This window comes from Seriola aureovittata, chromosome 7 (assembly GCF_021018895.1).
Source record: "Seriola aureovittata isolate HTS-2021-v1 ecotype China chromosome 7, ASM2101889v1, whole genome shotgun sequence".
Lineage (NCBI taxonomy): Eukaryota > Metazoa > Chordata > Actinopteri > Carangiformes > Carangidae > Seriola > Seriola aureovittata.
Genome location: NC_079370.1, coordinates 6,423,710 through 6,448,306, shown reverse-complemented (window position 1 = coordinate 6,448,306; position 24,597 = coordinate 6,423,710). Strand labels below are relative to the sequence as shown.

The following is a 24,597-nucleotide window of genomic DNA, read 5'->3' as shown; positions in this document are numbered from 1 at the left end:
AGCGTCCCCCGGTGACAACAGCAGCAAGCTAACAAGCGATTACAGAGATCCACTCTCGGGAAACTAACCAAACAAACCCGCTGCCAGGCTCCTACCGCGGCCGGTTATCTCACTCCGGTCGGTGTCGGTGTTAAAAATGTGTTTGTTTCACAAAGAGGCGGTGGATTCTGAGTTTTAATCACTCGACATTTCACAGGAAAAGTCTGACAAACATTAAACTTACCAGCAGCTCCCGTTTCTTCAGCATCTTCCGTGAAATCCCACAGCGGAGCGTTTTTCTCTGACTGAACAGCGTCCACCATATCAGCTCCACCTACGGCAACTACGGCAACACATCCGGAGACCCTATCAAAATAAAAGCAAGTTCGAAGACTCATGAAGTGTCGGGAACGCTCATTTTATTATTATAATTAATATTAGTGTAATTACATTTATATATTCTGTTGAAGTTCACAAAATACACAGAAATAAATCAACGTTATGTGCTGGACAATGTTTGTGTAGTCTGTCCTCTTTCCAGGTCTACAGTTGAAGAGGAGGTCATGTGGTTCCTCACAGGTAGTCTCACTATAGTCTATAGTCTATAGTCTATAATATTGTCATCCTGGTTGTCCATATATTGTAAATCTACTGTGTTGCTCTTTTCTGTAAATACCACATCTAATGTATGTGTGTGTCCTGGAAGAGGGATCCCTCCTGTTGCTCTTCCTGTGGTTTCTTCCATTTTCCCCATTAAAGGTTGTTTGGGTTTTTTCTGCAGACTGTATACAGTTTATATTTCCTTTTTCCTAAGCTTCTTGAAGCAAATTTGTGATTTGTGATATTGGGCTGTATAAATAAAATCTGACTTGATTCAAATCAAAGTTGTACAATGAATTACTAAACCCAAAAGGAGCAATTGGAGGAATTGGAAAATGAAAGAAACAAAAATGGAAAAGTACATCTCTATTTCTCTATCACTCTATTAAGTGATACAGAAAAGGCACTTCACTTATCCCTTACCTCTACATACACCAGAGCATTGTGGGGTGATTTATGATGGGTTAGAAACTAAAACATTTAGTTTAGAAACCCTCTCATGTGATTGTATGATATTTATGATTTCTCTTTACCCAACAGTGATGGTGAATTTTGAATTAACTGTATACCTCTGTATGTATTCCTCCACCGTTTACCTTCTTTGCTGCTCTGAACATTATGGAAAGTAAACATGCAGATGGACTTTTATAACTCTTGAATGTCTCCAATAGCTTATTTATTTTTATTTAATTAGTATCAGTAACATAAAACCCCCCTCCCTTCTGCCGCCCAGTCTGCCCCCCAACAAGCTACACCTCAACACGGCAAATGAAGCAGGAAATAAGTGAGAAGTACAATGTTTGAAGCGTCCTATACTCCAGCACAGTGTAGCTGAGTTGATGGCAGTGTACTTTGATGTTTTCCACTGCAAGGAACCACTGTAGGGAGTATTTGTATTTTATTTTGAAAACCTCACTTCCTCTTAGGTGTCAGACCACTTTCGGCCGGTGGCTATCTAGATACCAGAAAGTTCCGTTGGCTCCAAACAAAGATCGTGTGTAGTGAAGATGACTTGACTCATTCATATGAAAGAAAATGAGTTTCCTGAAGTTTTAATTTCATTTTCTTTTTAATTAAAATAAGACTCTCATTAAAACAAGAGAATTATCTGTGGTGCTGCCAACACGACCCTGCAGCTCTGCAGGTACAATGGGTGCTGTTTATTTGGTCAACTTTTCCAGTGGGGGGGGGGGGGGGGGGGGGGTGTAACCGAGTACCTTTACTCAATTACAAATACTCAGTATACATACATTTCATGTAACTTTGTACTTCTACACCACTACATTTCAGAGTGAAAATGTGTTCCTTTTAGTGTACTGCATTTATCTGACAGCTGCTGAGATCTACTTATCTGTAGGCGCACTAATGGTTAGTTTAATCTATAAGAAAGCATCACATTTTATAAGGTCTATATATGTTTTATATGAAAGACTCTTACTTTGTAAGAAGGTGCTGAAGTTGGCAGGATTTTCTACAAAGTAAACATGGTATGTCAGGACATTTGCTACTGTATAGGCCTATGGGACGGTGAGATAACAAAGTGCAAAACAAAGTAATAATATTAAAGAATCTTTGGACCTGACAACTACATATAGTTGTGATTGTTTTTGCAGTCATCCCATCTAATGATATTAACTTTCCACCCAACAAAGACAAAGGATAACCAGTGTATTGATAATGCAAAATGTACCGACTATTTATTTAAAGTACAGAGTTATTCCCCTTTATTCAAATTGGAAAATTACGATCTGACATGCCAGTTCTTACTGTAAATAAAATAAAAATATAAAATTAACAAAAAGACAACTAATAATGATAAAAAAAAAGAACAAATACATAAATTAAAAAAAGAACAAATATATAATTTAAGTGAAAGACTTCTTCTGACAGAAAAGTACAGAGTCCTTCATCTTCTCAATTGACGATTTTTGCAGTTCCGCTCAGACCCGGATTCATAACAACAACTCGGCTAATCGGTTAGCTGGTTAGCTTCGTGATTCAGGCTGCTACTTTTGTTTAATATTCACGGTTACCGTCAGTTTACCGCGGCGCGGCGTTTCACCGGTGGCAGAAGAGGACGGCAGCTGATTGGCTGCTGTAGCTGACGAACCGAGACACGACATGAAGACGGTTAATCTGAATTCAGGCTGAAGTTTGTTACCGTTAGCGGCAGTTAGCGGTGTCACTGGAACCGAAGGGACATCGACTACTGTTAGCCTGCTAAAGCTAACACAACAACAACAACAACAACAACAACAACAACAACAACAGCCTGTCAACAGCAACTGAGGCCACTTCATCAGCCGGTAACATTACATTTACAATGTATTTTAATTGTTCTAACACGGACAGAAGTGGTGTGGGTGTTAGTTTAGCTTGCATGCTAAGTTAGCGCTGTCAGACTGTTGTTTGTGGAGCTGAATCATGTGACCGCTCCTTCAGGTACTGCACCAGCTGATGTGGAGGTTTGCTCCACATCTGCTTTATTCTGAGTCTAACACCAGATGTGTAATCCAGATGTTTGACAGCAGTACAGGCACAAACATGTCAGAAAACTAGGATTTAAATTGTTGTGTAGCTGGACGGAGAACCAGGGAGAGATGGAGGCTAATCCCACCTCTTGGTGGTGGAGTTGATCTCCTGTTAACGCTCAATGATAAACACACAGTCAAACTAAGCTCTGATCTCATTCTGTCTGTTGCTTTAGCCTTTTATTTCCATTGTGGGAGAAGCTTCATGCTACAGCAGAGGCTGCACCTGTGAGTTATTTACTCCTCCGTTGCTGTAAGTTTCTCAGGCTCACGCTTTTTTAGCTCACCTCAAGAGCAGGAACTCAGCCCTCTGTAACCTGGTTCCTTCCGTAACCTGAACTGAGCTCAAACAATTAGTTGATTAACTGATGAGTCATTGCACAGCACAACAATCAGCAGCTATTGTATTAATCAATTAGTGAAAGATTCACAATTCCCTTCCTTTGTCATTTATTCTTTGTAATCTAACTACTTTTGGGTTTTTGGACTTTGGTTTGAGCAATTCATGACACATGAACGAGGCATCTTCGGCTTTGCAAAGTTGTGACTTCTTTGACAATTTGTGATTTTTCATTAATTGGAAATAATCATTAGTTGCAGCTTTGAAGAATCTTTTGAAGCTTTGGTAGAAGCCATTTCCTTGTGTTCCCACTGTCATTTACAAACCACTGTAATATACAAGTCATTTACTGAGATATTGTTCATTATAAATGTGACAGCAGGACCAACTGTAGTGTGTCATTAGGGCTGCAATCTTTTACTGATTTATTGGTTAGTTGATCAATAGAAAATAAATTGGCAACTAATCGTTTAAGAAATTTTTAAGTTCTCTGGTTCTATACCTCTCCAGTGTCTCGGCTTTTCTGCTTTGCTCTGTTTCATGCAGCCACACAGCACTTTATTAGGAACACCTGTACACCTGCCAATCACGTGGCTGCAGTGCATAAAATCCTGTAGATACACGTCAGAAGCTTCAGTCAATTGGGAGAAACGTGATCTCAGTGACTGAGTGATTGTAGGGAAATCTCCGATCTCTTGAAGAGAGTCTCAAAGTGAAATCAGAGGAAACAAAAGCAGAACCAGAGACAGTGGGTTTGGTTTTGTTCCTGCAGTGGAAAAAGTCTGAGAGTCTCTGTGCTGATTTCTTTTAAATTGCTCCTGTGAGAACCTGAAAATGATTTGAACTTTTTTTTTTCCACAGTTGTTCGTTGAGGCGTGATGGGAAATCAGCTGGCTGGCATCGCGCCCTCTCAGATCCTGTCTGTGGACAGTTACTTCTCAGACATCCATGACCATGAGTATGATAAGAGCCTGGGCAGCACTCGCTTCTTCAAGGTGGCCCGGGCTAAACACCGGGAGGGCCTGGTGGTGGTCAAAGTCTTCGCCATCCAGGACCCCTCGCTGCCTCTGACCAGCTACAAGCAGGAGCTGGAGGAGCTGAAGATCCGGCTGCACTCCTGCCAGAACTGCCTTCCCTTCCAGAAAACCTCCCTGACGGAGAAAGCTGCGATCCTGTTCCGCCAGTACGTTCGGGACAATCTGTACGACCGTATCAGCACCCGGCCATTCCTCAACAACGTGGAGAAACGCTGGCTCGCCTTCCAGATCCTCAACGCCGTTGACCAGGCGCACAAAGCTGGCGTCCGTCACGGGGACATTAAGACGGAGAATGTGATGGTGACCAGCTGGAACTGGGTGCTGCTCACTGACTTTGCCAGCTTCAAGCCCACGTACCTGCCGGAGGACAACCCCGCAGACTTCAACTACTTCTTCGACACGTCCAGACGGAGGACATGCTACATCGCACCAGAGAGGTTTGTGGATGGAAGTATGTTTACCACAGAGAGCGACCAGAACACGCCGCTGGTGGACCTTACCAATAACAACCAGAGGAGCAGAGGGGAGCTCAAACAGGCCATGGACATCTTCTCTGCAGGTACAGCATGACGGGCCAAGATCACATGACTCGGTCCTCTCGTGACCCTTTGTTGCATAGTTCAGTGGGTTATAATCAGGTTCAATATCTCAAACAAATCATCAGATTTCCGACCCCCAGGTTTTGAACCACTGGCTTTATAATAAGGAAGTCAGTTCAGTTTATAGTTTATAATGTGCCAAATCACAACAGGATGTATTAAAGCTCCATATATGGAGCTTTAATACATTTTCAGCAGCAGCAGCAGCTGTAAATATATTTAATCTGTTTCTTAGTTTTGACCCAGACTGTGTCTTCTTTGTGTCCATGTGTCTTCAGGCTGTGTGATAGCTGAGCTGTTCACTGAGGGCGTCCCGCTCTTCGATCTGTCCCAGCTGCTGGCGTATCGTAAAGGACATTTCCAGACGGAGCAGGTCCTCATGAAGATAGAGGACCGGAGCATCCGAGAGCTGGTAACAGTTTTGTCCGCGGCAGGACTTGTGGTGTTTCTGGCTATCAAACAGGAACGTCATGGAACATAAGACAATAAACATTTAAGAGCCACACAGCAATAGAATGTTAAATGAAAAACTGCTTTAACATTAACCTAATATAATAACAGGAGGTTTGAAAAGTCCACTCTTCAGCTCACAGTGGTTCTTTGCTCTCAGTGGTTTGGAGGGAAATGGGTGGGTTTATATCACTTCCTGGGTGTGGTCAGTAGGATGACAGGTGATTTTCAATTGAGGCAGGTGTTAACCTTGTGATTTAGCGGAGAGTCAGTCAGTCAGTCAGTCAGTCAGTCAGTCAGTCAGTCAGTCAGTCAGTCTCTTCAGTACAACAGGGAATGTTCTCTCACATATAAAGAAATATGTGTTGCTGAACCCTGACAGGAAACCAGCAGTCACATGGTGATCACAGCACAAACAACCTGACTGTATGATCCCTCAGGTGGCTCAGATGGTGCAGCGGGAGCCTGAGAAGCGTCTGATGGCGGAGGAGTATCTGAAGCAGCAGAGAGGCAAAGCCTTCCCTGACATCTTCTACACCTTCCTGCAGCCGTACATGGCTCAGTTCGCCAAAGAGACCTTCCAGTCAGCTGATGAGCGAGTGCTCGTCATCCGAAAAGACCTCGACAACATCCTGCACAACCTGCGAGGAGGTGAGAGCTGGTCTCAACATTGTATTGGTTACACAGTGAAATACCTTCAACCTCAACACAAAAGCTCCTTTCCTTTCAGGCTCCTCCTCCTCGTCTTCATCTCAGGAAAGCAGCGAGCGCGTGCTGAGCTCCAGGGAGGAGCAGGGCCTCATCGTCCTGGTGTCCGTCATCACCTCCTGCCTGCAGACGCTGCACTCCTGTGACTCCAAACTGGCCGCCTTGGAGCTCGTCCTGCACCTGGCTCCCCGGCTCGGCGTCGACATCCTGCTGGACCGCATCACGCCCTACCTGCTGCACTTCTGTAACGACCCCATGCCCCGCGTGCGCGCTCAGGCCGTGAGGACTCTGGCCAAAGTGCTGGCGCTGGTGAAGGAGGTGCCGAGAAACGACGTCAACATCTACCCAGAGTACATCCTGCCAGGCATCGCCCACCTCGCTCAGGATGACGCCACCATCGTCAGGCTTGCGTACGCAGGTCTGTGGTCACCAGCTCTGGAATAAAGTGTTTTCTTTTACAGGAAGTCTTGTTCAAACCCACAGCTGTTTGTCCCGTTTTTCATTCTTGTCTGTTGATTTCAGAGAACATAGCTCATCTGGCAGAGAGCGCGCTGAGGTTCTTGGAGCTGGTTCAGGAAAACAACGTGAACACAGAGCAGGACCTGAACGGGGAGGACACGGAGGAAACACTTCACCCCAACGAAAACTACGACTCAGGTACAGAAACACACCAGCTGACTTCCTGCTGCTGGTTTTAAACGTGTTCTGTTTGTCCCCAGGGGGCAATTTAAAAGGCACATAGAGTAGATATTAAATAAACACAGAAATACACAACAAGTGTGAGACAACTGTACACATTAGGAAAAGAAAGGAAGTGGTACAAAACAAATCCTAAACTATATGTTACTATAGTAAGACAACATGGGAAAAACCATCACTGGTGCAATAAATACTGTACACAATATATATAACACATATATAAGAGCGTGAAAGTCCTGTGTGTTTAATGTTCAGAGCTGCAGGCGCTGCATGAGATGGTGCAGCAGAAAGTGGTGACGCTGCTGAGCGACTCGGAGAACATCGTCAAACAGTCGCTGATGGAGAACGGCATCACGCGTCTCTGCGTCTTCTTCGGCCGACAGAAAGCCAACGATGTTCTACTGTCTCACATGATCACCTTCCTCAACGACAAGAACGACTGGCACCTGCGCGGAGCGTTCTTCGACAGCATCGTGGGTAAGACGCCTCTGAGTCTTCACACGTGCCAGATAGACCAGGTTTTTTAGAGAGAGCTCCATCTGTTCTTTCTCTGCAGAGACAGGATTTTTATTTCTCCACGCCGGCGACAGTCAGAGCCGGCAGCCATTTTGTTTTCAGGTTGTCCGTCCATTTCACTCTCATGGATACGATATCTTATCCTCAAATTTGGCACAAACATTCACTTGAACTCAAGGAGGAACTGGTTAGATTTTGATGGTCAAAGGTCAAGGTCATGGTGACCTCACAAAACACACAAATGGTTCATATTTTCTATGACTGGATAAACAGGGATGTAACCTGAAGCTTGTCTGAGTGGCGGAGGGATACGACCACGAGGAGGAGATTCTAGTTTCTCTGAACCTTAGAGATGCTTTTTGAATGTGTTGCCATGTGTGAGAATCACAGTTTTTAATTATCAGCTGATGGAAGGAGAAGTGATCTGTCCTCTCTCTCTCGCTCTCGCTCTCTTGCTCTCTCTGCTGTGGAACTGGAGGTGTGGCGGCATACGTGGGCTGGCAGAGCTCGTCCATCCTGAAGCCTCTCCTGCAGCAGGGTCTGAGCGACACCGAGGAGTTTGTCATCTACAAAGCTCTCAACTCTCTCACCTGCATGTGTCAGCTGGGCCTGCTGCAGAAACCTCATATCTACGAGTTTGTTAGTGATATTGGTAAGAACCCGGGGGGGGGCGCATCAAGGGGCCACGACATGTCACAGACCATTCTTCTTTAATTTGTCCTTCCTGCTTGCTGTAGCTCCGTTCCTGTGTCACCCCAACCTGTGGATCCGTTACGGGGCGGTGGGCTTCATCACCGTGGTCGCTCAGCACCTCAATGTGGCCGACGTCTACTGCAAACTGATGCCCCACCTCAACCCTTTCATCACCCAGCCCATCATCCAGGTGAGTCACATCATCATCCAGCCCTCATCTCACCTGTAGGTCCCGCCACGTCATCCTCCTCTTCACACCCCTGTCCCCCCTCCCCCTCTGTCTCTCCTCAGATCGATAAGGAGCTGGTGCTGCTGAGTGTCCTGAAGGAGCCAGTGAGTCGCTCCATCTTCGACTACGCCCTGCGCTCCAAAGACATCGCCAGCCTCTTTCGACACCTGCTGCTGCGGCAGAAGAAGCGCGCTGGATCTATCCCAGAATGCCCCACTCCCGAGGACCCGGCCATCGCTCAGCTCCTCAAGAAGCTGCTCTCACAGGTTAGAACAACACGGCTCAGTCACACGCTGTTCATCACATGTGATGGATTTTAAAGAGGCAGGGAAAATTTTTGTTTCAACTGAAGTCAAAACCAAACTTAAAGCTCTTTCCAGTTTAAAGGTCTCTGTCCATGTGTTGTTTGATTATAGATCAGGTCTAAGTTCTATACTTTATGTCACAACAAAGCAGTCACCAAGCCCCGCCCACCTGGACTCTCCATCCAAACCTTGCAGGATTTGGTTTCTCTGAGTGTTTTACCTGAAATCTGCTGTATTTTTATTTGATCACTCAGAAAACTGTTGTCACTAGAGCTCCAGAGAGAAGCCTGAGAGAGGAGATGGTTTTATATCTTCTTATGGATCAACACTTCAAATAAAACACAGAAGAAGAAGAAGAAACATGGAGCTTTAAACCTGCTCTAACTTCTCTGAAGAACTTTCAGCCCCTTTAGTTTTGGTTTTTAGACACATGCACTGCGTCATCGGCTTCAGTCCCACACTACAGACTGAGATCACTGTCTGCTGGTATATTATAGTGACTCTACATGAAACTAAAATGGATTTTGTTGCAAGTTACTCTTTTAAAATAAAATCAGGCTGAACCAATCGGAGAGGAAGGTGTTTTTTTTTAGGAAAGATTAAACATTGGAACAAGTTTTCATGTGTTTCACTTACGATCAAGGAGCAGCCTCTGGTGTCTAATCAGGAGCTGTAGTTTTCTGGGTCTCAGTGAGTTTATCAGCAGCAGAGACAATATGACAGAGTCCTTTCACTAAACCAACCACTGAGGTTTTCTTCTAAGTTCTGACAAGTTCTCTTTCTAATGACTTCTCTAAACATGTAGTGACACAGGCTGATGGATCTTTTCACTTCTCATGAAAAACACCCCCCTAATGAAAAATTTCCTGTTTATCTAAGATTCAAAGTAAGTGTTTGTTGGACCAACACCAACATGGATGTCTAACCTCCCGGTTAAAGGACCCAGCTCACCCCAAGTGTCTTTGAAATTTCACATAGTTTTAGTAGAAACTAGTTCCAGATAAAAAAACATCATGGAAACATTTCCAGTGAAATTAACCATTTGAAATAGATTTTCTGTTTGATTTGAAAGTTCACAGAAATAAACAGGTTGTTATCAGAGTCAAAGCAGGGACATGTGATTATCCTCAAACTCACAATAATGAGGAGTAGACATATTATACATCATGTTAATGATGGGGGGGGGGGTCATACTGTGGTTAGACTGAACACTGAACCAGAGGGGGCAGTGAAACACAGCTTTTCAGCCTGGTGTTTAACAGACAGCAGACATGAGCACATTCACACAGTGTTGGAAATCTGTAGCTGCGTGTGTGTGCGTGCGCGCGTGTGTGCGCAGACAGCCTCCATGCTGTTTTGATTCATCCTGCAGGATCTCACTCAGACTCATTGTTTTTCCCCAGAATCACTTTCATTAAATGAAGGTTCAAGGTTTTTGGATTCTTTGAGGGAGTTCTTCAGAATTAAACCACAAGCGCCAAAGGTTTCTGTGGAACTTCTGAAACAAGAGTCATGCACCTCTTTCCACCAAACTCAGATGTTTCATCATAGTTTTTACAGTGTGTGTTACATTGCTGATGCAGAGTTTCATAAACACATGCTGCCTTAAAAAGTTCCAACTGAATCCAGATTAAACAGACAGTCCCTCACACTGGGGGCGTAGCTTTTAGATGAAGGTTCATTTTTGGAAAAGCTCCATGTGGAAAACAGATTCGACGTGTGAGGCTTTTTATACTTAATGTTCTGAGGAAAACCCACATTGGTGTGAAACAGCATTTCGAGACCAGAGAGAACATCAGCTTCATTCACATGTGGAACTCATATCACATTTATTTGCACATTTGATACAGATAAAGTTTTTTTTCAAAGTCTGTAGAGAAGTCAAACGTGCTGTCAGATTAAAATATCTCCCAGTGTTTGAAGTCTGACCGATCAGATCAGATCTTAGACTCTGTCACACACTGTTTTTTCTGCTTCCTGTTTCCAGTCAGTCACCAGGTCCTCTGACAATGTCACTCCTCCAGCAGGTGATGTCTGTACAAACACAAAGGCAGAGTTTTAAACACTGCTCACTGGTTTACTGATGGGAACACACAACACTGTATTTAAACATTGGATTCTCAGAACACTTTCATATCAGTATTTGTTGACAGGATCAGAGAAAAGCTCTGACACTGATGGAACAGAGAGGCGAAGGCAGGAAATGTGGAGCCAAATCCCAGATTTCCTCCACTGATCGCTGGATTAGATCTGGACTGATCCTGGGAGTCCAATATGACTTTTATAGAGTTAAAAAATCAGATAACACTGTACCTGAATTTTATAAGGGTTTAATTCACGACCATGAGCAGCAGCATCCCTGGTTCAAGTCCACCTGAGTCTTTATTCATTACATCTTAATGTACAGTCCATCAATTGGATCACTCAGAAATCAGTGAGCACTTCAACACTTCACATTTCTCCGTCACAAAAATATGAGTCACATTGAACCAGTTCTCAACCGGAGGAATTTCTGTTTTCACGCATTTTCTTTTTTTTCCCACTTCCGATTAAAAAGACATTAAACACATTGACAGTATTCAGTCTCTCACCCAAATACAGACACTCAAAGCAGAAACAGATATTTTCAGTACCTCCTCCATAATCTCATAATTCATTTTTGCCCAATATTGTCTATCCCAGATGATAATGATAATGACTGTAGTCCTCCTCAGGATCAGATGTAGAGCAGCAGAGGAGCTTTATATGAAGCTTATGGAGCATCTCCATGTTTCTATAAACCAGGAAGTTTATTTTCATGTAAACCATGGGGTGGAGTACACGTCCTTCAACTCAGTATTAATGAAGGAAATGAAAGTCCTGTGATCATGAACAGAGCTGAGGCTGAAGGAAGACCAGTCCATCATCTAGTTTCCTGTCTCGGTCTCCTCTGTCTGCATCCAGACCTGTGTTCACTGCTTCCTGTCTCCTGTCCTCTGCTGCTCAGGGGATGACAGAGGCGGAGGAGGACAAGCTGCTGGCGCTCAAAGACTTCATGCTGAAATCCAACAAGGCCAAAGCCAACATGGGCGATCAGAGCCACCTGGGAGAGGCAGCCCAGACCGGCGTCATCGACCTCGCCTTGCTCGGCATCACAGGCCGCCAAGTCGACCTGGTCAAACCCAAGCCAGAGGCCGAGGACAAGAGAGGTACACTCACACACAGTTTACCACAATAAAAGCCTTGTATATTTATTACTTATATACAGTTCAGTCTTTTCATCAGCTCATGGTGTTTATGACTTGATAAGGTTTTTGTGTTTGGAAAAGCTGAAACAATCAGCTGAATTATTAATCAGTTCATCAGCTGGATGAATTGATCAGAGGGTAGAAACATTTCATCTATTTCCTACTCTACTTTCCTTCACTTAGTTTTTCATATCTTTAGAGTCATCGGCCTCGGTGATTTAGTGTAGGTTCAAAAATAAAGACAATGGAAAGATGCACAACCATAAACATTTATTCCTGTTGAAATAAATGCATCATGTTCAGTTCAGAGCTGAGTCAACATTAGTTGAGTCAACATTAGTTGACTCAGCTCACACACACACGTTAGTTTGAGCTGCACAGAGAACATTAAAATAATGAAAGTGTACAATGTATAAAATAGTGAAAAACATAATGAAAGCAGAGTAAATATACAGAAACATATAAACAAACTGACAAGAAATAGAAAACAACAAGGAGCAAATACACAGGTATCAACATGACAGTGAACTAAAAGTTTAGAGAGTCCAAGAAAAATGTGTCTTTAGATTTAAAAATGGAGATGGAGGGAGTTCATCTGGTTTCTAATGGAAACTGGTTCCATCACTTTAGAGCAGCAACTGCAGAGACATCAGCTTTTAGTTTCAGTGGTGACCATGGGACAGATGGAGAGAGCAGAGTCTTCATCATCGTATTTACACCACTAGAACACAATCAGTAAAATGTTAAAGCAGCCGAGAGGAGTGATGCCAAACAGAGTCAACAGCATGAGAAGAAATCCAGACGGTTCAGACTCTTGAGTCTCAGGGAAAGCTTAATCAGGATCTGAACATCTGGATCTGGATCATTCAAAACCTGCTGATCCACTAACACCCAGAACAAATGTGGGGTTTTGTGTAACTGCAAACTGTTGTTTTTACTTCAAATAAATTTTGAATTAGACTGAAGTTTTTCATATGTTAATGAGTATCAGATTGAGTTCAGCCCTGCTCTGTTTTAAACATTTACTGCAGAAGGAATTCTGCTTGATGAAAACTGCACGTCTGTAAAGGCTGTGAGGGATGAAGAGAAATGTTTATTTGTTCATGTGGAGCTCAACATGTGTTTTATAAAACACCCTCAGACTGAACTTTTATTATGAGAGGGACAGAAAACCAATTTCTTAAGGAGGAAAGATGAACTGCTGCTTTCTGGTGTCATGGTAACAGATGGAGGAGGAGTCAGAGAACTGTACAGCACTTCACTACAGTTGTGGCGTCGCCCTGCCCACTCACCTCTGTTACTTGGAGGCAGATTAACAGTGATATCCTGCGGACATCACAGCAGTCCCATATGGACCTTCAGATGATTGTGTCTCTGTGTGACGTGATGAAGCTTAGGGTTTCTCAGGTTAGCAGAGACGCAGCACACTCCGCATGGACAGATCCATCAGGCAATGAGCCCCTGGGCACAGACAGGTAGAAGGGCCCCCAGCTGACCCCTGACCCCTGTCTTTCTAGTTGTTTTCTATCTCTCTAGTCATTGTGCATAGTGTCTGTTTGTGGCCGTTCTGTGATTTTCAAACTAGCTGTGGGGGCTGTGTGGAAAACAAGTCTCAGTTATTTGTTTGTGAATTAAGTGAATTTGTTTGGTTCAACTGAAGCCTGAAACATTCTGATGTTGAGATGATCAAAAACTGAAGCCACTTTTTTAACGTTAATGTGTGTAAGTTTAATAAGTTAGTCTCAAAAAGCTCAGTGTGAAGTGTAATAATATTATTTAATGTCTTTGTCAGTGATTTATGAATTCGGTTGTAGACTGTGAGCCGTGGGCTGGATGTAGTTACACATGTATACATAACACAATTATAATCAATCATTCATATCATAGGAATCATTTCAAATATTGTAGAGACACTAAAAGTTAATAAACCTAGTTATTGAGGAATATCATGGGAATATTAAATTAAAGGGATCAAATAAACTTCCCACATTTTAATGAAATGCTTTTTTGATGGTGAGTCAATGGTTGTTTACCTTCATCTCTGCTTCCACTTTGAATCCAGTCTTGATCTCAGTAATATAATCTTTAGTCATCAATAATAAATCATAATTCATGTTTAGCCTCGTGTCTGGAGCAGGTGTCACTTCAGATACAACTGTCATGTTGTAAAGTTGAATATAAAATTCTGCGGTAGTTCCATCTGCTCTCTGTCTGTCTCCACGGCAACCATCTGCTTCATCTGTTTCTGATTAAATTTATATTAAGATGTTGTTTTCATTCATTTCACAGAATCCACCGCTGCAGCATCCGGTACATCGAGTCATGTGATTCAGTTTGAAGTGATTGGCATGAAAGTAACAGTCTGTTCAGGGTCCCATGAAACTCAAAAACAACGTCCTCCATGTTGTTCCCTGATGTTTCCTCTGACTCAGCGTCTGTGTGTTTTCACCTTTTTAAATCTGAACATTTATAAATACTTATGTATACCTTCTGTGTTTTCTGACTGATCTGACACAAGATCTCAAAGACGTGAGGTCGACTTGCTGTCATGGAAGAGATGCAGGATTTTATTAAACACAATCAAATTGTGTTTCATGGGACCTGAAAAGTCAAACATGTCCCTGTATTTAAAATCTAACATGTCCCTAAATTTAAAGTCTAACATGTCCCTGAATTTAAAATCTAACAAGTCCCTGAATTTAAAATCTAACACGTCCCTGAATTAAAAGTCTAACACGTCCCTGAATTTAAAGTCTAACACGTCCCGAATTTAAAGTCTAACACGTCCCGAATTTAAAGTCTAACATGTCCCTGAATTTAAAGTCTAACACGTCCCGAATTTAAAGTCTAACACGTCCCTGAATTTAAAATCTAACATGTCCCTGAATTTAAAGTCTAACACGTCCCTGAATTTAAAGTCTAACACGTCCCTGAATTTAAAATCTAACACGTCCCTGAATTTAAAGTCTAACACGTCCCGAATTTAAAGTCTAACATGTCCCTGAATTTAAAGTCTAACATGTCCCGAATTTAAAGTCTAACACGTCCCTGAATTTAAAGTCTAACATGTCCCTGAATTTAAAGTCTAACACGTCCCTGAATTTAAAGTCTAACATGTCCCTGAATTTAAAGTCTAACACGTCCCTGAATTTAAAGTCTAACACGTCCCTGAATTTAAAGTCTAACATGTCCCTGAATTTAAAGTCTAACATGTCCCTGAATTTAAAGTCTAACACGTCCCTGAATTTAAAGTCTAACATGTCCCTGAATTTAAAGTCTAACACGTCCCTGAATTTAAAATCTAACACGTCCCTGAATTTAAAGCCTAATTCACTCCACACACTAGATTCGCTTCACTACAGTGTGTTGTGTATTTGTTCTGCTGCAGCTCCATGTTGTGGGTTATTTTCTCATTTCAATAATCAGGGTGTGTGAAATAAAAAAAAACCCTGACATTAATTTAACTAACCTCGGTTAAAGTTCTTCCCCGTCTCTCTCTCTCTCTCTCTCTCTCTCTGTCTCTCTTGCATCTTTGTGTGTTTAATCTCTTTTCTTCCTGTTCTCAGTCGGTCTCTGTGTCTGCTGTTTAGGTTTGACCACTAGTGCAGGTAAAAGTGTAAAGTTTGTCCTGAGGGTGGCGCTAGAGGAAAGGTCATGATGCCATTAAGATAAAAGGTTCATCCTCTGGGGAGCAGGAACATGATCAGGATTGGGTTTTTATATTTCTTCTTTTTATGAGTGGAAGTTCTGTCCTGATGTCGAGAGAGCAAAGGTCAGAAGGTCGTTAAAATCATGAGGCTCCATCCTCTGGGGAGCAGGAAATAACAGGAAGTGTAAAGGGAAAGTGGTCAGTGGTTGTTTGAGACAGTTTAATGTGAATCGCAGTGATAGATGATCAGTTTGTTGTTTCATTCCTGTTTAATATTTATAATTAGATGATTATCACATTCAAGCTGCACATCTCAAACCAGTGATCAACTGCATCTTCTAAATACTGGAATTCATCAAAAAAAAGTTAAACAAATTCAAATCCAGAGAATAAAAAATGTATTAATCAAAATAAATAGAAGTTGAAACATGTAGTCGATCAGTCAGCAGATAATTCATCAGAACTATTTTGATAAGTGATTGATCATTAGTCATTTTGAACATAAACTCATGAAATGAACTTGTGTCAGTCTGTGAAATGTGAGGGTTTCCTGTGTTCCTTAGTGATTTATCACAGTGAACTGAATCTCTTACTGCCTCTGGGTAAATTGTAATGACCGTTTTTCTCTTGGTCGTTAAAATAATTGTCAGGAATGAAAGGGTTAATGTGCCTTTATTCTGGTGTGTTTAGTAAACAAACAGAGAGGTAATTAAAGTCCAGACAAACCCAGCTCCTGCAGAGCGGGACATGTCGTTAACGTTACTATCTGCACGTGATAGTGGCGAGCTATGTGGATCTTTAAGAGCAGATACAGTGACTCTGTGTTCCAGATGTGTTTCTGTAAGTCAGCAGAGTGATTATTGCCATCTGCAGCCAAACCATTACAAAGAAACAGAGCCTGGAGGAAACTCCCCCCTCTAATCTCCCACATGAATTACTTTCCCTTTGTGTTGTGCAGATATCTGACAGTCCTCAGTTACTCCACACTGCCTGAATGTTGAGTCCTCAAAATCACAGATTTCACCTTATTTCAAAATAAAAGAACCATGACTCTGAGTGTTTTAATTGGAAACGAGTAAGTGCCTCTCAAACAATGTAATTATTATATATTTTCTTTTGTATTTGAGGGCAGATAAACATTTTCCTCAGTGTGATGAGAAGCACATCTGTGGAGCATGTGGCCGACTCATGTTTCTAAGAATCGTTTTGTGAAAGAATTATAGACTTGTTGGTTAATTGTGGAACGAAAGAAGTCTGACGCCTTGTTTTTTTTCCTGCAGCGAGGAAACACACGAAGCAGGACTCCACCATGAACGAGGAGTGGAAGAGCATGTTCGGATCCCAGGAGCCGGCCTCCGCTCAGCCCGCCACGGTAACTCTCGCCCTCTAATGCTGCGTTCAGGTGGTCCAGGTTTACTGGTATTTACATGAATCGGCCGCCAGAGGCCGATTCACACCAACACTGTTTTCTAAAGAGGATTCTTCGACCCTGAATGTGTTGATAGGTTTTTTAAGCACAGGCCCAAAGACACTTTGGTCTGGACTGAGTTTTTGATCCTGGGAAATTATTTTGAAATATGTACCCAGGTATCCACGTAAAAGAAATGTAAATCAATTCAAATGAAACCATAAATTGTCATAGGGCTGCAGGTAATGATTATTTTCATTATTGATTAATTTGCAGATGAATTTTTTTGTCTATAAAATGTCAGAAAATACTGAGATACTGTGATACTGTTCATTATAGCTTCTTCAGATTTGTAGTTTTATCCGACCAACAGTCCAGAAAACGAAGGCTTGAGGTTTCAGTCATGTAAAGAAAGAAAAGTCCAATCCTTTTATTTCAGAGGCAGAAACAAGAGAATGTTTTTGATTGAATAATCAATTAATTAATGGTCGAATCATTTCAGACCCAGCTACTAATAAAATATTTTTCACTTAAAAAAAGTTTAACTTCAGAGCTGCAGGTCTGTTAGATGGTTCCAGATGACCAGAGTCATGACACTGCGTCATGTTGATCAGCTCAGGTCATACTGAAGCAGAAGGTCAAACCTTGTATTGATCCAGTTCTTTGGTTGATAACCACAGACTGTAAACATAATAATAATAATAATAATAATAAAACATAAACAGGTGAGTTATATAAACAGGTGTCATGAAGGAGGAAATTATCTCTAGAGACCAAAACAGTTTTTGTACCAGGCTGTAAACAGGTTTATTTCTGCTGTAAAGTTGGACATTTTAACATGGGAGTCTATGAGGACTGACTCACTGTTGGAGCCAGACTCTGGTGGTCGTTAGAGGAACTGCAGCTTCTGGTTCTTCACTCTTGTTGCTTGTTGATAACCAGATACCTTCCTATCAGTCTCACCTGTGCTTTGTGTTTACTGTTACTTTGCTTTGATGTAAACACCAACCCTCAGGTCAACAGAGACCTTTATTCTGACACTTCCCTTTCAACAATTCATTGAGTGAAAGTTTAAAACCACCACAGCTTCACAGAGAAGCTGGAGCTTCTGTTGACTTCTACATCCATCTGTTTGCAGGCTGCTGACGGGCCGGCCAGTCAGATCAGGAAGAGCACCGTGGCCGCGGCGGTGCCTGTGCTGCAGTCGGTGGTGAGTGGCCCCGCCTACCAGCGCCGCATCAACACCTGCAAGGCGGAGCTACAGCAGCTGGTGCAGCAGAAGAGGGAGCAGTGCAACGCTGAGCGCATGGCCAAACAGATGATGGAGAGCGCAGAGTGGGAGAGTCGACCTCCTCCACCTGGTAACACTCTGTCTTTAGGGCGGTTGTAGGAGCTTGTTCATTCTTCCCCATCCCTCAGTAGGCGTGGCTTCCCAAACTGTACCACTCCCCTGTAGGATCTTTGTTAACTTTGACACAGTGAGACCCGCTGCCCCCCCCCTCATCTGTGCGAACCACATCCTGAACGTCTCAGTCTCATCAGCTTGTTGAGCGTTAGTGAACCTTCAGCTGATGGTGCGTTCAGGGGTGACACGTGTCTCTGGTTCACATGGGGCTACCTCCTCTCACAGCTGTCACTGTGTGTTTCAGGGTGGCACCCTAAGGGGCTGCTGGTCGCCCACCTCCATGAACACAAAGCTGCCGTCAACCGAATCAGGGTCTCAGACGAACACTCCATCTTCGCCACGGCGTCCAATGACGGCACTGTCAAAGTCTGGGACAGTCAGAAGATGGAGGGCAAGACCACGACCACCAGGTGGGTCTGAAAAACTGAGTAAGACCAGAGCCTGAGTTCTTCTTCTTTTTCTTCCTCTTCTTCTTGTTCTTCCTCTTCTTTTTCTTCCTCTTCTTCTTCTTCATCTTCTTCCCTTTCTTCTTCTTCTTCAACCTCAGTTCCACCAACATCTGTGTTTCAGTGGAGGAAGAATCAATAACCAATGTATAATCATTGCCTCAGATCTGTAAGAAGATGTGGTCAGTGTCCTGTTCTCAGCTCTGTAGCATCCTCTCTCTTCCTGCAGGTCGGTGTTGACCTACTCTCGTATCGGCGGCCATGTTAAGACGCTGACCTTCTGTCAGGGCTCACATTACTTAGCCGTGGCGTCAGACAACGGCTCCATCCAGCTGCTGGCGGTTGAAGCAAACAAACCTCCGAAATCCCCCAAAGTCCAGCCCTTCCAGACCAGGTACCACACACACAGGTAAAACCTTTGCGCTGACGTCGGACATGTCTCGCCTGTCTCACTCTGTCCTCTGGGCTCCTCTCAGGTCTCTGGACCTGCAGGAGGACGGCTGCGCGGTCGATATCCACCATTTTAACTCGGGCGCTCAGTCTGTGCTGGCGTACGCCACCGTCAACGGCTCGCTAGTCGGCTGGGACCTTCGCTCGAACTCCAATGCATGGACGCTCCGCCACGACCTCCGCCTGGGACTCATCACGTCCTTTACGGTGGACATGCACCAGTGCTGGCTCTGTCTCGGTCTGTGTCTGTTCAGTGTCTCTGTGGAAGAAAGACATACGTTTGTTTCTGCTGATGATGACGTTCACGCTCCAGTCTTTCATTTCCTCCACAGGTACAAGCAGCGGCACCATGGCCTGCTGGGATATGCGGTTCCAACTCCCCATTTCAAACCACTCCCATCCTGCTCGAGCACGAATCAGACGGCTGCTCATGCATCCGCTCTACCAATCATCAGTGATTGCAGGTAAGACGACGACATCTTCTTCTTCTGTGTTTATTCAATTCAACATTTTTTAATTCAGATTCAAGGACAAAGAAATGTTAAAAATCAGGAAGTCTTCACCAGTCTGTCCACACGGAGACTCAGAGTGTCTCTCTCTCTCTCTCTCTCTCTCTCTCTCTCTCTCTCCTCTCTCTCTCTCTCTCTCTAGCTGTCCAGGGGAATAATGAAGTGTCGATGTGGGACATGGAGACTGGAGATCGTAAATTCACTCTGTGGGCGAGCTCTGCACCTCCACTCTCTGAGATGCAGGTGTGTGTGACACGTGATGATGTCAGTGTGAGACAGAAGTCACAGTGTTTTAAGTTTAACAGCTGATGTTTGTTTCACAGCCGTCTCCTCACAGTGTTCATGGGATCTACTGCAGCCCAGCTGATGGAAACCCTCTGCTGCTGACGGCCGGGTCAGACATGAGGATCAGGTCTGACCCGCCACAACCTCTGCACAACAACAACAACAACAATAAAACAACACAACAACAACAAGCCGACAACAACAACACAACAACAACAACAACACTAAAACAACACGACAACAACAACAACACTAAAACAACAGCAAAACAAGACAACAACAACAACACAACAACAACAACACTAAAACAACAGCAAAACAAAACAACAACAACACAGCAACAACAACAACAACACAATAATACAACAACAACAGAACAACAACACAACAACACTTGATGCTCTCTACTCTCTAACTTGTCACTGATTCAGGTGTTTAGTTGAGGAGCTGCAGATTTTAAACAGTGTTTTTACTACAGATCTATGATCATAGATCTATGATGATCTATGAGTGAGTGAGGAACAAAACATCTGTGGCTCAGTGAAATTCAGCATAAGTTCTCTTGAATTAAAACAGTGACTCACAGAGACTGAAAACTAGAGTTAAAGAGTAAAACAGCCACTGACACTGTAACTGACCGAGAACATGGAACATGTGTTGTAACATGAAGCTGTGCTGTGTTCAGGTTCTGGGACTTGGCGTATCCAGAGAGGTCGTACATCGTGGCCGGAGGAGCCAACGACTCGCTGCACTGTCCGTCTGTTCTGTACAGCAGGAAGATCATTGAGGGAACCGAGGTCGTGCAGGTACAGAGACACACTCTGAACACATGTGTGGAACTCATTGAAAGTAAAACTACAACATGGAGACAAGAGTAACTGTGATTGGTCAGTTTGTCTTTTCTTCTGTAAACACCTGATGAACACCTGATGCAGCTGACAGTGAAGTCAACATGAGTTCTCTGTCTCCAGTTACCTGTTACTGACCACACTCTTATTAAAGGTCAGTATGACCTGATCAACTGTAGTGTTGTGGTGTCAATGGGAGAAATGTGAACCTGACCTGTCTGTGGATGAGACGCTGAACATTGTCTCACATTTCATAAACACGACCTGAAGCTTTATTTTCTTCAGTTTTATTCTCAAAACTACAGCGACTGTGAAAGCCCAGATGACGAGACTGCGTCCACACCTCTGTGTTTTCATTTTAAAATTCTGTTTTAAAACCACAACGGTCTCAGTCCACACTGACACACCTGAAAACATATGTCACATGACCAGTCACCTACACTGAGCATGTGCGAGCCGCTGTAAACAGGAAGTAGATTGTATTAAAATAGAGAATGTAAGTGAACAACAGCTGCTAGCAAAGACAACAAGGTCAGTAACACTGTCATTCATTATCATGTTGTATTCACCACTGGTAGTCCAGGCTGATGAGAGCCAATCAGGAGAGGCCGTGGGTGTGACCTCATCGTTTACAGAGTTTTCAAAATAAAACACAGCCCAAGAGTTTTCAAAATAAAACACAGCCCAAGAGTTTTCAAAATAAAACACAGCCCAAGAGTTTTCAAAATAAAACACAACCCCAGAGTTTTCAAAATAAAACAGGTCCAGCAGTGTTTTTGCAAGTCTCTATTTTAGAGGCTGAGCACTCTGGAGTCGTGAGGACGGAGGAGGAGACGTAGGAAAAGAGATGAGTTTTAAAAGGAAAACATAGTCGTGTGGACGGAGCCCTACACTCAGTGCTGCACCTGAACGCATCCTGTCTAAACACAGGACTGAAGCTGATGGTGATGTTGTCTCCATCCTCTAATATTTAGTTTAATTTGATATTTTATTTGATAGAATAATTAAATAACTATTATATTATAATATATAATAATAATTAATTCCATCAGATCACACAAGTCTGTTTCCCATCATGCCTCTGTGCGCATCAGGTTAAAACCTATTCAAAAGAACATAAACTCTTTCTGTGCAGGAGATTCACAGTAAACAGAAGAGTGGCGTGGTGGAGGACTCGCCTCGCCGCGGCCCAGAATCCCTTCCTGTGGGACACCACGACATCATCACTGACATCGCCACCTTTCAGACCACACAAGGCTTCATCGTCACGTCGTCCAGAGACGGCATCGTCAAAGTCTGGAAGTGAAGATCTGCAGTGAAAGACTCACACACAGGAAACGTGTTGGTGTGTGTTGGACAGATGTTTTCTCTCTTCTCTCACAGTGACAACTTCCTGTCATGTGGTTTCTGATCTGAGAGAAGAGGAAGTTCAACCGCGTGAAGCCACCTCCAAGTGTTCATCAATGTCTCCAGGCTTAATAAAGCTTCTGCTCCTCCTCCTCCCTCCTCTTCCTCCTCTTCCTCCTCTTCCTCCTCCACCTTCTCCCAGTTTTCTCTGATAATGTGTAAAGTGACTCCTCATATCTACGCAGCCTGGCAGATGTTAGGGACCATGTTGTTCCGGATAAAACACAATATAAACAATATAAACATGATATTTTTCTGAACATCAGCTGTAGAAAAGTTGGTCTCATGTTTGAGTACGAGACTCGTGTTCCTCAGATTTTCTTTTTGAATCCGTTTCAGTGGAAACATCTGCTGCGTTTCTCATTTATTATACACTGAATCTGTTTCCACAAAATGTGATGAGAATTTCTTTTATTATTTTTCGATGTTTCAAATCTAAACATGATCTATATATACTCATTAATATAAGTTTCAGCTCTAATTTAGATGAATGAATATTCTTGTCTATCTCTCAGTCATTAATGGTTTTGAATTATTCTTATATACAATGGGGATGTTCTGAAACATGTCCCAGTTTCCCATCATGCTTCACACTGTGGCTGGTATTATCATTACACAGGTAACCTGCAGAAACCCTGTATATTGAGTTGCATTCTGGGAAATGTAGGATGTAGTTTGACCTGACCATTATGTTTTAATCTGTCCCGTCTGTTTGATGGAAGTCTGGTATCAGATAGGTGGAGGTTTCCATGACAACAGTGTGTTATTATAAGGGATGTAATGATGACACAGTGTTGTGTTCACCAGCCACAATGTGAAGCGTCAAACGTGGACGGACCTTCAGTTCAATTAAATACGTGTTCACACATGAGCAACTTTACACCTGACACCTGCCAGGTTCTGTGGGTCCAGAACCCCCGTAGATTCTGCGTTTTGAGACGCTGCAGCAAACGACAGGAGGAGGAGCTACAGGAAAAATGTACACGTTAAAACACGTTTGTCATTTGCAGATTTCTAAAAAACAAAATCCTCTAATGATCATCATGAATTCAAACATGAGAGAATTAGATCATTTTATTCATTATATGAAGAGACGATAAATGAAAACGTCACATGTGATTCTGCATGATGGATGTTGTTACTATGGCAACTTCATCATTTCCCTAAAATCTGTTTATTGGTGGGTGAGACAAAATAAGACATTGACCTGTGGCCCTCTCTCTCTCTCTCTGTCTCTCTCACCCTCTCACCTCTCACCCTGTCTGTCTCTCTGTCTCTCTCTCTATCAGTAGATTTTGTACAGACGTTATATTAAATCTGAATAGTATAAACTTTGACACTTGAACTAAACGTCAGAGATGTGACTGACCACAGACGAACCATGTGACCTGCATCTCAGTGTTGAAATTAAACCTGCAGCAAAGATTAGCTCCTCGTTTATTTGTGTCATTTATTGGTTGATTCAAGATCTGATAATTAGTTGATGAATGACTCCAGCCCCACAATATTAACTTTCTACTTGTGTCGCTTATCTTCTTTAATCAAACAGTTATCAACACTTTTTGTTTTGACAGAGGTTAACACACAACTTCTGTTGCTAGGTAACGTTGACCTCATTATTGGCTGTTTCATTTTTGGTGCTGTGACCTTTGACCTCAAGCCATCTTCTGATTGGTAGTAATACTTGTGACCCCTCCTTTTAGCTTAGCAAACTTTAGCTTCAGATTTGACCCTTCTCATTAACAGATGGTCTCTGCTGTCTGTCCGTCAGAGAACGTCTTTGTCTGAGGCCACAACTTTTAAATCCAGATGTACATCATCCGATACAGCTGCTGGCCATAGGTGGTGACGCTTCCAGTGGGCGGAGCATGTTCATGAGGATCTGGACTGATGTAAACACAGTACAGAGCTGTGTGAACATGAACTTGTGGTTAGCTGTAGCTCAGGAACCAGCTGTGGTTAGCGATGAGGTTAGGGTTAGTAAAAGAAAAGTTAACAGACACAACAGCTGAGGTCACATATGGAGCTGAAGAAGAGTCGAAGCAGCAGGTCTCAGCTCATCTGAAAAGCTTTTTCTTTAGGTGAAGGGGAAACATGACGCATTAAGAACCTCTCTCTAAGCTAACAGACTGTTAGCGTTAGCCTCAGTCTGTCACCATGATACAGCTTCACGTATGTCGCCTGAACCGGAAACATTAAGAAACACAAGACTAGAGATGAGAAGCTGCTTTTGTTTGTGTCTGAAATCAATGACCTCCTCTGGAAATACGAGTAAAC

The 24,597-nt window shown here is 43.0% G+C and overlaps 2 protein-coding genes across 5 annotated transcripts in view; one reads left to right on the top strand and one right to left on the bottom strand.

The window, feature by feature from the left end:
- atp2c1 (ATPase secretory pathway Ca2+ transporting 1) overlaps positions 1-328 on the bottom strand; it is a 31,140-nt gene extending 30,812 nt beyond the window's left edge. The window contains exon 1 of the mRNA XM_056380416.1: positions 224-328. Coding sequence (XP_056236391.1) covers positions 224-247 — 24 coding nt within the window. The 5' untranslated portion in view covers positions 248-328. The remainder of the gene's footprint in view (positions 1-223) is intronic.
- Positions 329-2,526: 2,198 nt separating this feature from the next.
- pik3r4 (phosphoinositide-3-kinase, regulatory subunit 4) lies at positions 2,527-23,748 on the top strand. 4 transcript variants are annotated; one of them, XM_056380961.1, is made up of 22 exons: positions 2,527-2,885; positions 4,312-5,046; positions 5,365-5,498; positions 5,977-6,187; positions 6,267-6,662; positions 6,767-6,901; positions 7,199-7,420; positions 7,938-8,111; positions 8,197-8,342; positions 8,444-8,647; positions 11,673-11,874; positions 14,203-14,223; positions 16,843-16,934; positions 18,109-18,331; positions 18,620-18,785; positions 19,051-19,215; positions 19,298-19,509; positions 19,604-19,735; positions 19,923-20,023; positions 20,104-20,192; positions 20,751-20,871; positions 22,049-23,748. In XM_056380961.1, exons 2-22 carry the CDS (start codon positions 4,329-4,331, stop codon positions 22,217-22,219), a joined length of 4,035 nt encoding a protein of 1,344 aa, XP_056236936.1. In that variant the 5' UTR covers positions 2,527-2,885; positions 4,312-4,328; the 3' UTR covers positions 22,220-23,748. The 4 variants fall into 4 exon arrangements, with proteins under 4 accessions (XP_056236936.1, XP_056236935.1, XP_056236937.1 ...); XM_056380960.1 differs by having other exon boundaries at positions 6,252-6,662; XM_056380962.1 differs by lacking the exon at positions 14,203-14,223 and having other exon boundaries at positions 6,252-6,662.
- The last annotated feature ends 849 nt before the right edge of the window (positions 23,749-24,597 follow it).

What these genes read in the sequence shown, in the direction of transcription:
- pik3r4 (XM_056380960.1), top strand. Translation starts at nt 4,329, where the DNA reads ATGGGAAATCAGCTGGCTGGCATCGCGCCCTCTCAGATCCTGTCTGTG. An exon ending in CATGGACATCTTCTCTGCAG is followed by an intron (nt 5,047 to 5,364) that starts GTACAGCATGAC and finishes ATGTGTCTTCAG; the next exon opens with GCTGTGTGATAGCTGAGCTG. An exon ending in ATCCACCGCTGCAGCATCCG is followed by an intron (nt 14,224 to 16,842) that starts GTACATCGAGTC and finishes TTTTTCCTGCAG; the next exon opens with CGAGGAAACACACGAAGCAG.